At 32.7% G+C, this 16058-nt stretch overlaps 1 protein-coding gene and 1 pseudogene across 1 annotated transcript; both read right to left on the bottom strand.

The window, feature by feature from the left end:
* Positions 1–4912: 4912 nt before the first annotated feature.
* LOC110636447 (probable serine/threonine-protein kinase PBL7) lies at positions 4913–8270 on the bottom strand (annotated as a pseudogene).
* Positions 8271–11316: 3046 nt separating this feature from the next.
* On the bottom strand, positions 11317–14841 carry LOC110636466 (uncharacterized). Its single transcript, XM_058142186.1, has 6 exons — positions 14253–14841; positions 13682–13844; positions 12704–12904; positions 12381–12626; positions 11895–12042; positions 11317–11628 (listed from the first exon to the last, which is right to left on the bottom strand). Exons 1-6 carry the CDS (start codon positions 14626–14628, stop codon positions 11332–11334), a joined length of 1431 nt encoding a protein of 476 aa, XP_057998169.1. The 5' UTR covers positions 14629–14841; the 3' UTR covers positions 11317–11331.
* Positions 14842–16058: the final 1217 nt, after the last annotated feature.

The raw sequence follows: 16058 nt of genomic DNA, 5'->3' as shown, positions 1-16058 counted from the left end.
TCTGGGTTTATGGGGCTTCTTTTGTTTTTTGGGTTAGACAGAGAGACAGAGAGAATAGTTTAGAGGAATGCAGAAAAAGGCGAGGTCGCGTGTTGTGATTGGAAGGAGTAAAGCAGGGAAATGTATTTGGAGAAAAATATTATTAATCAAAGCAACTCTTCCTGAATAATACAGAAACAGAAACTAGGAGGCTCCACCCATAAACAGTAGCTATCATGAGACAACCAATCGCTCGCAAGAGCATGGGCAACTCTATTGACAAGCCTATCAACCCAAAGCAAGGAAAACTGTTTGGTATTCGCCGTTGAAACTACGTTGAAAAAAATATTTTTTTAAATATATTAATTAAAAAATATTAAAAAATAATTAAAATTTAAATTTAATTAATTTTAATTATAAAAATGTAAAAATAATAAAATAATTTTTTGTAACAATTTTAAAAAATGTACTTTATTTAAAAAAATAATTTCAGATTCGCAAAAATCGCAAGTTGAGAATCAACTTCCTCGTCAACTTGGCTAGACCCATGATCAAGGAGCCATGAAAGTGCCTCTCTCAAACTAAGGGCTTCAGAGGAGCTAAGCACCTGTTGCAATAAAAATGCCTAATACGAAACTATGTTCTAAATTAGGGAAGAAAGTGTGAAATGCTCCAATCAAACCCTAAATGCGTCCAAAATGCAAAACACAGCACGAATCAAAATCATAAAAGAAAAACAGAACCATCAAAACATATAATTAAGTAAAAAATTATAATTAGCATATGGTGTAATTAAATATAGTTTATAGAACATTACATAACTTATGTTTGTTGCTCTTAAAGGTTCAGATAGGACTGTTATGCATGTGCAGATCATCTTTTAAATGCTCAAGAAACCAACTCCATGATTGACCATTTTCAGTTTTCATCACTGCATGTGCAAGTGGGAATATGCCTTGAACTAAATCACACATCCCCGCCCTGTTGAAGATCAATTCAGAGAAGAACAGAATCAACCATGTCAAGAAGGACATTAAACAACTTAACATGAAGTTTTTCCTTTTTTGGGTAAAATAAAGGAAGGACTAAAAGTGAATTTTACACATGGGCAAACACCCATTGTATAATTATTTAGGATTTACAGCTTATGATTTGGTAAAGGGATTGCATATTTCCAAATGAATCCTTTAAGGTATAGCAAAACACAGAGGTAAATGGGAGATTGGTCCTTTTTTTTTTGCACATCCTTTTATATTTTGTTGCAACTATTGAAGAGCACAAGAACTTACAGTAAAGGAATGTGTACTGAAATCCACATCTTTGCTTGAACCATTTGCCTCTTCCAAGCTTCAAGAAACTTGCAAGAATAATTAGCCACCACTAATTGGTATATAATTGCTGGCTTATCTTTTTCTTTGACAACCGAATCTTCAATTGTGTATTCCTCATTTAGAGCAAGAACTATGCACTCACGGATTTCTTCCAAACTGGGGAGCTTAGCAACAAGCTTATACAAACAATCTCTGGTTGTATTACTATATGACAAATCTAGTGGCATCTCAGTTAAGCCATTTAAGTCCCAAGCTCTGGCAAAGAACAAGATCTTTATCTTCACTCATGAACCCTCACTTCCCACAGGTTTACCATTGACATTTTCGGTCTTGATTTTGATAGCATCCATAGCAGAATGAGGAATAGAGTAATGCGAGTGGAACATATATCCAGACTAATATTGGACTACTTACGACCGCGCCTTGTTCAGTTCAACTACAACAATTGCGGTTATGGACTCAAAGTGCTGATAAACGACGACAGTGAGGGAAGCTATATCAACTTGAGGGAGTTGGTTAAGTTTAATCCACACCTTTAAATTTTTGTTGAGGGCCAAGAGCTTTAACTCTATTGTTGCATAAGGCACAATAGCATGCGGCCCTCCAACTCTAGCCTCATGACAAGTTCTTGAACCTTTTGTGACTGATGGTATGTGTAACAAGCTTTGGGCTTAACTCACAGCCTGCTTACCAATAGGTGGACATGCTTGTCAAACTTTCATGTATTATCGTGTCTAAATGAAAGAATGCTACTTATTGGTTGTCTCTTTTGTGAGAGAAAGGAAAGAGGAAGAGGTGATAGATGACAGAGAAAAAAAACGAGGAGAGAGAAATCAATTAAAAAAAAAGATTAATGATGAAGAAAGAGAGAGTTACTGCCACATGGAGGAGAAAGAAAATTTTAGTTCATGGAAATCTCTCAACATGAATAGTCCATACCAACATTCTTCCAGAGCTCTCAACAGAATCCAAATAAAGAAACTTTAGAAGGTATCAAATTAAAGTTGAAGTATTTTTATTATACAAATTGAAGTCTAGAAATGGTTATGAAATAAACCTCAAAATTGAGGACAATAGGTGAAAGCCCATACGTGGATGGACTAGTTATCTCTGGCAGATTTCCGGTACAATACTGCGCACCATTCCACTATATGGTGTTCCTCCACCATTTTCTGTCCCTCATATCCTTGGTGATTTTAATGTAGCTGCGGTTGATATATACAATCGTAACAAGAAAGCTACCATTTCTCTTCTTAAGCACCATCTCACCAAGGCAATGAACTGAATGAAGCAACAAGCAATCGCCATCGGTATGATAGAACTTTTGAGATCGGAGAAATGGTGTTTATAAAATTTCATCCTTATGCTCAGACCTCAGAGCATTGTGGCACTTAAACTTCAACCTAAGTATTTTGGGCCATTCCTGATAATTGACAAAATTGGCAAGGTTGCTTACAAATTACAATTGCTTCCTGATTCTCAAATTCATAATCTGTTTCACGTCTCTTTGTTGAAGCGAACCTCAGCTTCGGTTCATGTTTCTACGTCTATCCCACCTAAGAATATTCTTACTATGGTTGTTCCACAAATTGTTCTCGATCGTCGCATGGTAAAACATCGTAATGCAGTAACTACGCAAGTCTTGATGCATTGGCAAGGTACTTCGCTAGCTGACACGACCGGGGAGTATGCAAATGAGATAGCATCTTCGTTTTCCTTCATTCTCCTTGGGGATAAGGATTCTCGATGGGGGAGTAATGGTATGGATCGCGTGGCAAGTTAATAAAGCAAAGCATTTGGGGAATAAAGGAAGTTATGTTAGAGTCAATAATACGGTAGCGTTTGGAGAAGGTGAGAAACAACCAACGGTTGTAACAACATCAATTGAATCTCTTTTAGATAAGCTGGAGACATCAACAGCTATGGAGGGAGAAATCCTCCAATTAGTTATAGTACAGTTACAATTAGTTAGAGATAATTGTATATAAGAGATAACTGTACTATAGAAGAGTGAAATGAAAAATATCTCATGTTTCTCTCTCTTCTTCTTTCTCTCTCTGGAACTTCTCTCTTAAACGACTTCTATTCTTTCTTATTTTCCCATAAATTGTATCACATCTCCAATCAAATCTTTTCCAATATTATTATCATCACATCTCTCCATTTCCCTCTACCATGGAGATTACAACAAGCCTTCAATATCATTGATAACCAGAAAGCAAGACTCCCCAACTTAATTATCTTTTCAATATGTATTAAGAGAATGCAACCAGGTGGCTGATTCCCTCGCTAAACAAGAATTTATGCTTCTTGTCGTGGGCTGAACTTATGGTATTGACAATCTTGCCATGATGGTTTTGGTATTATTTAAAGATCCCACATGTGCTCAGGTCCTAAAACTTTGGAAATTTGCTTCGTTTTCTTCTTTCATGAGGAACTCTTGGTTTATGGTTACAATTAGTTGGTCTTTTTTCCTACTGTTTTTGTATTTGTGCTCTCTCTCTGCTTTTCATTCGCTGTCAGGTTCTTGTTCCTGTGTTCTGGTCTTGTATAATACTACAAGCTTTAGGTTGATTGTATGAGTTTTGATCTGATAATCAGAGTTTAGTTTGGCCTGTTCTGTTAAGTTTTTCCTGAAAAAAATCATCAAACCACTAAATTAAGTTATTTGCATATTGCTCCCCTCTCTCACTGTTTATATAACTCAATGCATCAGATGTACCCTGCGCAGGTACCGCTTCATTATCAACCAACCCTTCACCACGCTTCTCAACGTCTACATCAACCTCATTCACAATGTTGCCAACATTGGTATTAGTATTCCTAGTAGCAATGGTATAAGTGGTCTTCCAATTATATGTTAAAGTTCAGGCAAAATGGAGATAAAACGTGCCCCGCTTTAAATGTATATGGGGTTAGGTTATATGTTTTGAATTCAAACCATATTTGGTTGGTCAAATTGATTTAATCGAACATCAAAATCTGATCTAATTTAATTTCCCTAATTTTCAAACAGTTAGGTTGAACTAGTATAAGATTTTCAGAAATTTGAATTGAACCGACGTAAACCGGCGAACAGGAAATCCGATTGGGTTTAAAACAGTCGGATCAGTCATTGAACAAAATTAATTTTGAAGCTTCGCCGGCATGGTTAGAAGCCTGGGCAGGCAAAGCAACTTCTGTAGTACACTTGCACTTGGCGATAATGTATATATATATTGATTTTTTTTATTCTTTTTATTAATTTAAATTTATTATTATGAAAATTTTAATTTTAAGTATTTTTTTATTATAAATAATTAAATATTATTATTTAAATTTTAATTAAAATATTAAATTATTTTTAAAATATTTAAATATTAAAATTTATTTTAATACTTATTTATAAGGTACTAAAGTATTAATTCTACTATTGTTATTAATTTTATAATATTTATTTAATAATATATCAATTAAATGCTGGTTAAACTTTAAATCTTGATCTTTTATATTCATTGGCTAAACACACGATTAATTTTCTCTATTCTTATCATTTGAAAAATAAATAATATATAAACTTATGAAAAAGTGAAATAAAATTAAATTTAAATTTAAAAAATATGTTCCAAGTAAACAACATACTATTTTATTAAAAAAAAAATAGGACACTAAGAATTTAGACCAAAATTTTCTCATCTCACACTAAGCAAAATGAAAGCAAGAACCAAAAACATGCATGCATATGTACATACATGTGGAAAAATGGGATGAAAAAAGGCAAAACTTTACACTGTTGAGAGTAAACTAGCTAATTAATTAACTTCACAATTATGATTTCTGATACAAGTTGTTGTTTGTCTTTAATTCTGAAGGCTCCAATATTTAATGAAATGGATAAAAAGTTGGGGACTATGCAGTAGGTTGATATCTGCTGTTACTATTAGAAATTGTAGTCTGTGGACTTTGTTTTCTCTTTTCTCTGCAACTCTCTCCCCACTTCTTTGCCTCTGCTACTGCGCGATCTCTATCTAAATCCTTCTCTATAATCACTGCAGTTACACTAGGGGGGAAGTCAACAACAGGCCATTTGACACTCGCCTTCTTCTTGGATTCCCTAGGATCATATTTCTGTGACACCAAAAAATCCATGGCAGTCACCAACTCACTTGTTGAAGGACGTAAATTTGCATTTTCATTCAGGCATTTTGATGCAACTTCTATAGCCTTGTTGAACGGAGTCATTGAGAAGTGACCTCTCAGCAATGGATCTGCTAATTTTATATAAGTTTCACGGTCTTTCATCAAGGGAAGTGCCTGCAATCCAGTAGTAAAATGGAAAATTTAGAAATATTCATCAAGGCATATGGAACTTAACATCAAAATCAACAAATGTATTCAGTATGGTACCCAGTGAATCAAATGCATACGTCGACCATTGAAGTCGTCTACTGCTTTATGTCCTGTAATCAGCTCTAACAAGACTACCCCAAAGCTATAAATGTCAGTCTTCCTTGTCAATCTTCCAGTTGAGGCATACTCAGGGGCACAGTAACCATATGTACCCATGACCCTGGTGGCGACATGAGATACATCACCAACTGGACCAAACTTTGCAAGTCCAAAATCTGAGAGTTTTGTCTGGAATCCCTTATCCAATAATATGTTTGATGCTTTTAAGTCCCTGTATATAACAGGAGGATTTGCGTTGTGCAGATAGTCCAATCCATCAGCTGCCCCTGCAGCTATTTGCATCCTTGTATTCCAGTCAAGAGGCTCCATATCGGGTGTAACATCTGCATACAGCCCATGAGACCATTAATCATCACTTCAAAGAATAAATGTGCAAGGTGCATCATTAATTATCTTTACTTAGATTCAGATAAAGAAATCGAGGACATGCAGTACCAAAAAGGTGATCTTCCAAGGATCCCATGGACAAGTATTCATAGACAAGAAGGCGTTGTTCTCCTTCTGCGCAGAATCCAATCAAGTTGACAAGGTTAGGGTGATGCAGTAGAGTGAGCATGAGAACTTCCACCAGGAACTCCTTTTCCCTTGGATACCTGATAGATCTAGCTGCTTAACTGCTACAACCTGATAATTACCATATCAGAGCGCTTAACCCATCAATTAACATGAAAAGTAGGGTAACAAAGACCTTGAAATATTCAGAGAGGAGATGAGAATGAACAAAAAAAAAATCTCTATTTTCAGGAGAAAGAAACCTTTTACCTGACCAGTGCTTTCTAATTTCCCCTTATAAACTGCACCAAAACCACCTCTGCCAAGAAAACAATCTGGGTGAAAATTATTTGTCGCAATCGCAAGCTCTTCATAGGTGAATGTTGGAGCCACATTAGAAGGTTTAACCCTATGACCTGGAGCTGACGGTTCTTGTCTCAAAACTGCATTAACTTTTGATCTTGACCCTGACCCTGATGGCGATGCAGGTGCTGATGCTGTTCCTGATGCTGACCCTGATCTTGATCTTGATCCTGATCCTATATTTATTTCTCAATAGAAGAGAATTAGGTTCTGCTTGAATCCATTTCTACGAAATATACTTCTTATGGGCAGAGTAAAACTATAATTGAATATACAATGAAAACCATGTCATGGAAACTATGCCTACATTTATGATTCCGAGCTTCACATCACATTCCAATGCGGTGAACTATGTAAAAAATTAATTCTATAAAAGAATTTGAATTCCGTAAAAGCACCATTTATCTGCAGTGTGAGTCAAATCTTTTTTGTACAAAAATCATATAGGTTGGGAAACAATAACAACTTCTTTGTTTCTGTATACAATTCTGTGATCAGGAGATGCATTTGCACTTGCTCTTGAATCTAGCATTTCCATCAAATTTCTGAACATCTAGTACAGGGTCAGACACCTCAATTTTCTCTATGAAAATTATGCTAACAGTAATAAAAATCTTTGGAAAGAAAGAGAGAGATGAAGCAAGGTTTTTGAATATTGCAGATAATTCAGTGATAAGAATATCTAGTTCATAGTCTATCCAGCTAATTATTGTTGATGAGAAGGGAGTCTTGTGAGTAAAATATCGGCAAGGGTTTGTGTCAAATTTGTAAAGTTTTCACTCAAATCTTGCTACTGTACATTTCTTGTTCCTGGCTTTATATTTTGATACACAAATATACATTTCTTTTTCCTTAGCTGGTTGTTTCTGAATAACAAAGCATTCTGTCATTCGATCATATCATATATACCAGAAAGAAGCCTATCCAATCATAAACAAAATCTAAATAATTTAAAAACAGATTGTGATCACTAGAATAGGCCATACATGCTTAACACTAACAAGAATAATCATTTATAATCAGCAACTCCAAACCGTAGGATAAAGAGACTAATGGCGACTAAAACCTAAAATGTTTTCTTCAAGATGCACCAAACAATACCCCAAAAGCCATTGAAAAACGAAGATGAAGCCATTAAAAAGAAACCAAAATTTGATCAAAATCATCTTACGTAGAGAGAATGCACCAAAATTTATATTTTATAGGTAAAATGAAAGGAATGAAAACTCACCATAAGATGGTTTTTTATCATAAGATGCTTCTTTATCGCTAATGTTGCGCTGGAGCCTCTTCCTATTCAACAAACCAAAACAGGGACAATGACCCATTTCCAGAAACAAGGAACATCGATAATTGAACGTAGAAGGGAAAAGAAAATGTGAGGGAGAAAATGAAAATTCTTTATAAGGTGTCACAGGGAGTGCAGTTGATAGCTAATGATTTCAGAAGAGAAATGAAGATGATCACGATGATGATGATCCATTGAGATATAGATATGTGACAAAAGGGATGAATAGAGAGTTTTAGGAAGGGGGTTTATATGTATATATGGTCCAGATTCTCTGCCAGTTTTCAAGACTCTACCGTATACGGCTAGAATCTAGGTTTTGTCTTCTAATGTACGTACATGACGTCAACCCTTCCATTAATCATTAGAAATTTAGAATTTCTTTTTCTGGATCAAATTTTTTTTTTTTAAATTTAATAAAAAGTGGTGTTAGGAAATTAATTTTTAGATTTATTCTCAAATAGAAATTAAATAATTAAGGCTAAATTAAAGTTTTGATTAATAAAATACAAAATAAATCTATTTATTAACTAGAATTCCCATTTAGTTACTTCTTTATTGGTAGCTTAATTAGATAAAGTTTAAATAGTTAGTGGATGGTGTTAAATATTTAAATTACTGAATTTCTTCCTCCATTCAAAATAAATAAAAAATAATTCTGAGAATAAGTTTATTTTTTAGCTCGGAATACTACTAATTAATCATAATAATAACAATAGTAAAAAAAAATAAGATTTATGGCAAGCTTAATGTGAATATATTAATTACCTTGAAAGTGTTAAAAATAATTTAAAGAATTAAAGAAAGTCATCATATATCATTTAAATAGTAATGATAGAAATGGCAACGGAACATATCAAGAGTTTTCTTATGAAAACTTTTCTTTTTTCTTTTAATTTTATATTTAAATATATCATTATACAATATAAATTTATTTAAAAAAATAAATTATAAAATAGAAATATAAGTTTTATGCGTAATCTTAATAATATATATATAATTTTTTAATTTATAATATTTAAATGCTTTAATATGTAAAAATAAATTAATTTTTTAATAAAAATAATATATTATTATTTTAGCAGGAAAAAGTTCTCCCATCTCTGTTAACAAAACATGCTTCAATTTTGTTGAATTCCTTCTCTTCTTATATTGTAATTTATCTTAAAAATCTGAAACACACTAAAATTAAAATAAAATTTTCTCAATTTGTCCATTACCATAAAAGGTAGAGTCCTCATGATATATGATAATTCTTTTATTTAATAATTTTCTTTTTCAATAATTTTAAAATATATATTAATTATACACTTATTAAAAAAATAATTGAATAAAAATTAAAAAAAAAACACAAATAGAAAAAGAAATTTATACACTTTTAAAATTTTATTGATGCGCGTCGTTGGTAGTAATATTTTCAAGAGTATTTAACTGTACTTTTTTACTGTATTTTTTACAAAAAAGCTATTGATTTAATGTGTTATAAAAACTTTATTATAAATGGCGATTTTAAGATTAAATAAAGTTTTTTCTGTAGAATTTCTGACACACGTGTGTTTAAAAATTTTCTTCAAATTGGAGTTTTCTTTGTTATGAAACTTTTTATAAAACATCTTTTCTCAATAACATTTTATTAAGTAAACACTATTTTTAAAAATAATTTCAATGATAAATTTTAATAGCTATCTTTAAGCTTATATGGTTATAACACTACAGTACTGTAATTTTATAATGTAACATAAAATTTTTTAAACTTTTAAATTTTGTACAGTAAAATCTCTCTAACTTTTCATTATTGATTTATTTGTTAATAACTCCCACACAATGTTTAATCAATATTTTTCTCTCCTCTTTTTATGCGAAGTGTAAAATTATTCTCTGTGCACGTGAAAAATTATTCTATCTATAGAGAGGAGAAGAATTCAATCTACATATGGCTTGAGAAAGATAAGAGAAATACAGATTAAACTCCATGATGGAACTATTCAGGTCAGCGTCTAACAGAAAAATCGATAATTAGAGGTTAGAGAAATTTTACTGTGTAAAATATAAAAGTTGATGAAGTTTGATATTACATTTTTAAGTTAAGGGGCTGTAATATTATAACTAAATAAGTTCAATGATGGTTGTTATAATTTATTCATAATTTTAGATACATACTTAGATTTGTAAATAATTTATTTTTTACATTTTTCTAATAATTAATTTAATGTTATGATTTTGAAATCCTATCAATCAATATATTTTGTCAATTTCATCATGATGGACACAACTCTTAATTACAAGATGCCCCAACAATAGCAACTTGTGAATCTCCTTCAGAAACCTCTACAGCATCACATGCAAAGCATGGACTTCTAATACTTTAGGATTAAGACCACATTTTCACCCAAAAGCTTTATTATTTTAAGTCTTCCATGATAAATAGGAAAAACTCATTAATTGTTAAAAGTCCATTTGATGAAAAGAACTTTTTTAAATATATTAGATAGATAATATTTAAAAAATGATTTAAAATTAAATTTGATAAATTTTACCTATAAAAACACTAAAATAACTAAATAATTATTTTTAAACTTTTTTCTACGTTTAAAATGATACTTGTTCCTTGAAAAACATTTTTAACCTTTGAAACCTCAAAGCCAAACAGCCACAAAGCTAAACTGAGAATTCTATTGATCATTACCTAAAAAATACAAACAACATTAGGTTACAGGAATATTAATCAAATATGGATAGTCAATTGCTGATTAATATTTCAGAAATAAAATGAAAATTTCTTTGCTTTACTTTCTATTCATCACTTAATTCTCTCTAATACATCAATAGTCTTGAACTGACTGCAGATAAGTTTCTATTGTGCTGTCTTGGGCGATTTTCAACTGAAACCTTTTCATTTGTTTCCCAAATGGAAATGCTGCAACTCTAGAAAATTATGCTCATATAATCAAAACAGTTTTCACTGTACTTTTCTTTGACTTACAGAAAGACCGAAGATGAGCCTCGTCAACTGTGCCAAAACCAGATAGTTTGATGCCAAATGCCATTAGCCTGCGGATGTCCCGTGGAATAGGGGATTGCCAAAGACCATCCCACCAAGCTGGAGGGAGAAGGGGTGTGAAAGCACATTGATTGGGCTGGTTCCTACAACTCAAAGGACCAGCAAATCTATTCCAAACATGTCCCCACCCAACCTGCAACTTTAAACCACCTGTTAACAAATTACTTTGGAAGCTGCTCAAGAATGAAAAACTTGAACCAGTAGAGTTTTCCCTGCCAAAAGAAAAAGAAAATGCATTAGCTGCTACTGAAGCATTCCATAAAACAAATTCGCATATAAAACTGGAAGATAAGCAAGAAAATATCAATTATTTAGTGCATGTTATTTTATTTTGAATCGAACTGAAGTTTTCAAACAATGTTTTATGTTTACCACAATTTAACTATTAATTTAAAATCTGAATAGCAAATAATAGGAGAAATCAATGAAATACCTAGGTGGTTTGCTGCCGCCAATGCTGCAATTAATTGTGCATAGGTAGTCCCAACACGTCTCTGAGCACCAGAGACAACAGTATGTTTTGCACGTGATGCAAGAAAGAAGTCCACAAATGCAACCCATCTGGGTGCAGGGCCCCAATCCTTCACTCTAAAATCTAAACTGTGCGATAGGTTAACACTTTGAGAGATGTTTCCTTGGAAATGTTTATAATCAAAATAAAGAACCTGGAAAAAGCAAGTCATTCATAATTCAGAATGAGCAATCCCATGATCTTGGATCTGAAATCAACTCAAACTTAATTTTGAATCTAGAATAAAATTAACTCAATCAACATAAGTGGAGAATGTTATTGCATTGCCAATTAATATTACATTAAAATTTTAGTTAAAGAGAAAAGCATTAAGGTTTTGGTTGAACATGAACAATAATTTTCATTGCATGGGCAAATCATTGCTACTAACAGCATCATTTTGTACATCAAGTAAATTACCTCTGCAAATCCATTTATGTTTGGAAGAATACTTCTTATAAAAGATGGAGTATCTGATACTAAAACCACCCTAGGCCTTGATGTTTGGCGTAGATTACGCAAGGCTTTTTTGATGCAGTTCAATGCTGCCTGTGTGGCTCTCACTGACCTGAAATATAAGATGAAACTTTTTTTTTTTTTAAATGCCCATGAAAAGGTTAACATCTTCTTTCCATCTTTGCTTTTATCCCACAACACATCAAGCATATTTAACTCTTCTAAAGGATTTAGTGCCCTAACAAAGCATAAAGAATGGGAAAAGGAAAAAATAACAATGATCAAACTTGATGGATGAATCGGTGCAATTACCAGTGATCACTAGACCCAAATTATACAGAAAGGCTCAAATGCTTTTTGAGCCCCCAAAAAAATAGAGAAAAGATGCAAAAATTAACTATTATCTTCTTGATACTTGTATGGAACTTGCTAACAATATAATAACAATACCTGTTCATAAGCATCCGCATGTGCAATGATACATCAGGATCTGCCCCACCACCAAGAACCCTGTTGACTGCTTCCACAACATCTTCTGAAGGGGATACGAGAACTTTCATCAACTCCCCAAAAACATTAGGCCGAGATTGAAAATCTTCTGGCTTTCCAAATAAATCAGAAGCTGCATCTCTCATTTCACGGTATACGTTCTTCAAGAAAAATTGACAGGCCACAGCATCTGTTGTATTTTGAAACCTGCAGTTCTATAGTCATTAGTCAAACATAAGTGATGATGACAAGAATAACTCATATAAAAAATGTTCTCACTTTACCATATGATTGGTTGCTTCCACTTTCTCCAATTGCTGCAGAGGACATATGTTTTAGCTGGCTTCTCAAAGTCATCAATCCTCATTACCAGATGCCTTCCATAGTTCTTTACACAACCATTTTTTCGCCACAGGTGTTTGACTTTCTTCAATGTGAAAGAATGATTGCTATAAGAAATATAATTGCCAAAAGGATATTTGCCCCTGACAAGTAGAAGTGAAGCAATAATCAGTACTAATAAAAAAACCAGACATCTCCAAATTTTATAACTATTACATGCTCTGTTGTGCCATGGAGACCACCAATTTTGGAGGACATATCAAATATGTCTTCTTCCTACAATGTCAATGATGCATTCAAGAAAAACAAGATTTAGGGATTTTTTTATTTCATTTTTAATTATGAAATTCAGATTTTGCTTATACATTTCTATATAGTAAGTTCAAGTTTAGGTACTATTTAAGAATTTTAATAATCAATTTTGTTTGACCATACTAATACTATATATAGTATTTTTTTTTTAGAATTTTCCTAGTTTGGGATTCCCAATCCTAGTAAGTGTAGTATTAGTTCTCTATAATCACCCAAGTATTTCTTAGTTTTTTATAATGATATTTTTGAGTATTTGAGTATTTCTTCCCCTCTGCTGCTACAGTACCTGGGTAATGTTCACAGCACCAAGAATCTCCTATTTCTTTTTCTTTTTTCACTGTAACAAGCTCTGTTTCAATTTCCTAAATCATTCAAATTCCTGGTTAATGTTTAATTGAGACATTGTCATGGTACACTATCCATGTGGTGTTACTGTTGGGCGCCATTTCTGAACTCCACAATACATCTTGGGCTTATCTAAGGGGCAATAGTGACAGAGAGTATGAAATGATGCTAGCAAGCAGATAATGCAAAATCCTAGTATTTGCTGAAAGTTATAATTATAATTCAAATGAAAAACAGAAAGGCTTGAGAAAGAACCAATATGCCTGGTCTGCCCAATTATCAGGGACCGGTTCAACATTATACTTAATGCCGCAGCATTTAAGATCTTGTACATTTCATTGCCAAAACCTGCCTCTGATGCCTTCCCAAAGACAAAGCCATGTTTGCAGAACTGCTCTGGAGGAAGATTTTGAATTCTTGAAGCACCTAAAACAGAACAAAAAATATGTCAGTCCCAATTCTCATAAGGTTTACCATAGGGAATAACCTTTCCATGAACCACAAAAACATGATAGACAAAGGTTTTATAATCAATGCACCAAGGTGCAAATGACAACTCTTCACGTAGTAAGTGCGAACCAAGATCTCAATGATGCAATTTTATCCTCAACAATGAAAAACAATTTCCAAAATAAGGCTAAAACAAAGCATTTCATACTCAATTGGACAATATATGAAATTTACTTCGTCACTTTTCCTCAATTTCTGTTAATAAAAAATTAATAACAACGTCATTTTGAGTCTCCTTCTCCCCTTTTTCTCTCGCCAAGTCTTGCATTTTCTCGGTAACCAAACAAAACGTAATTCAAATAAAAAAATTTAAAAAAAAAGTACCGTTCACAGCGAAGTGCTCCTGGATGATTCTTCTCACTCGTAGACTCTCCTTCCAGACGGCTCCCTTGAAACTCTCGCCCATTTCTTCAACCGTAGCGCACGATTTTAAACCTCCACTTCTCTGTTTATAAACATCCTTTACTTCAGAAATGGTGCCATTTCGTAAGGCAAAGCTTGAATTTAGACCTCCTCTCACTCCACCTCTATCATCTCCTTCTACCTCGAGACTCGAAAGAAAAACGGCGCCGTGAGAGGGTGGATCAACAGATCTCAGTATAAGCATGAGTAAGCCAAAGCCGGTGAAAACGGCAACCGCGACGGGGAATGACTGTATGGACACTCTCCTCCTCCTCCTGGATCCATGGTAATATCTCATTATTCTCTTCTTTTCCTGGGTCTCTGTAACTGGCGTTTATAAGAGACGTCTGTCTGGTGTAGAGACTAGAGCAGTGGAGTTTCTTGTCGGTGGAATTTCTTTGTCTCTTTTCTTGGCATGGAGAAAGTGGCAAGTTGGGCTTGGATGGCTGAGCCTTCGTCAAGCTGAGCTTCAGTTAAAGAAAAGACTCAGAGCTGGAAGCTCGGCTTGTTGAGCTTCCCCCTTTGACTCGTCATATTTAGGACCTGTTTGGATTAACTGTTTTATGTTAAGTGTTTGGTAAAATTATATTTAACTATTACTGTTAATATGTAAAATGACTAATAAGGATATATATTATATAATTTATTTTATTATTTAAATAAATATAAAATTATAAATTTATTACATTATATTATTTATTTTATTATTAAATTAAATATATAATTATTAAATTAATATATTATATTATTTAAATAAATATATAATTATTAATCTTTTATATTATATCATTTATTTTATTATTGAACTAAGAAAATAATTATTTTTTTAAGATAATTAAATAATTTTAAAAATATAGATAAGATAATAAAATAATTATTATTGTTAATAGAAAATTTTATAATTAATGTTAAGTTTTTGGATATAAATAAATATTTTATATTTTATGTTATTAATAAAAAATATTTTAACAAAGTTGAAATATATTAATTAAAATATTAAAATTATAAATAAAAAAATAAAAATATTAATAATATTAATTTTCAAGTTAAATAAAAAAGGATAATATGGTCAAAATAAAAAATAAAACCAGATCAGCTATCAGCTGATGAGAAACAGCTCTAAAAATAGAGTTAATACAAATCGCAGCTGATGGGTATCATATCAGTTGCCCATCAGCTATCAGCTCTGTAACACCCCAAAATTTTATTAATTATGAGTATTTTTGATATTTAAATTTTAGGAATTTTTTTGAGATTTTTCGGATTTTAAAAATTGGGTTCGATTTTTCGAAAATATAAACTTTGATGATTTTTAAAAATTAATTTAAAGACCACGTGGCAAAACTAAAAATATATTTGGAGTCTACGTATTTTTCTGAGTTTTACTAATTTTTTCTAATTTTTGGACCTCGCTTTTGGTCCGAGGCAGTAAAATTCAAAATTTTGTATTTCGAATCGAACCGCTCCCTTTCCTTTTTCTTCTCGCTGCCGTCCTCTCTTTTCTCTTTCTTTCTCTCCTCCTCCTCGCGCGCATCGCTCCAGCTCTCGGCCAATCCGCCGATCCTGGCCACCGATTGGACCGGTCTTGTGTCCAAAACCATCTACTCGTGAGAGCTTTCCATAGACACCAAGAACGCCAAATCCATCGAGTGATTGTCCGATTTTAGCTGGAAGATTTTAGCCCATTTCGACTTTTGGGCTAGATTTCTCAAAACCGTGAATCCCACG

The sequence above is a fragment of the Hevea brasiliensis genome, unplaced genomic scaffold (assembly GCF_030052815.1).
Source record: "Hevea brasiliensis isolate MT/VB/25A 57/8 unplaced genomic scaffold, ASM3005281v1 Scaf366, whole genome shotgun sequence".
NCBI lineage: Eukaryota > Viridiplantae > Streptophyta > Magnoliopsida > Malpighiales > Euphorbiaceae > Hevea > Hevea brasiliensis.
The sequence above is the reverse complement of the archived record's forward strand: the minus strand, read 5'-3'. Positions and strand labels throughout refer to the sequence as shown.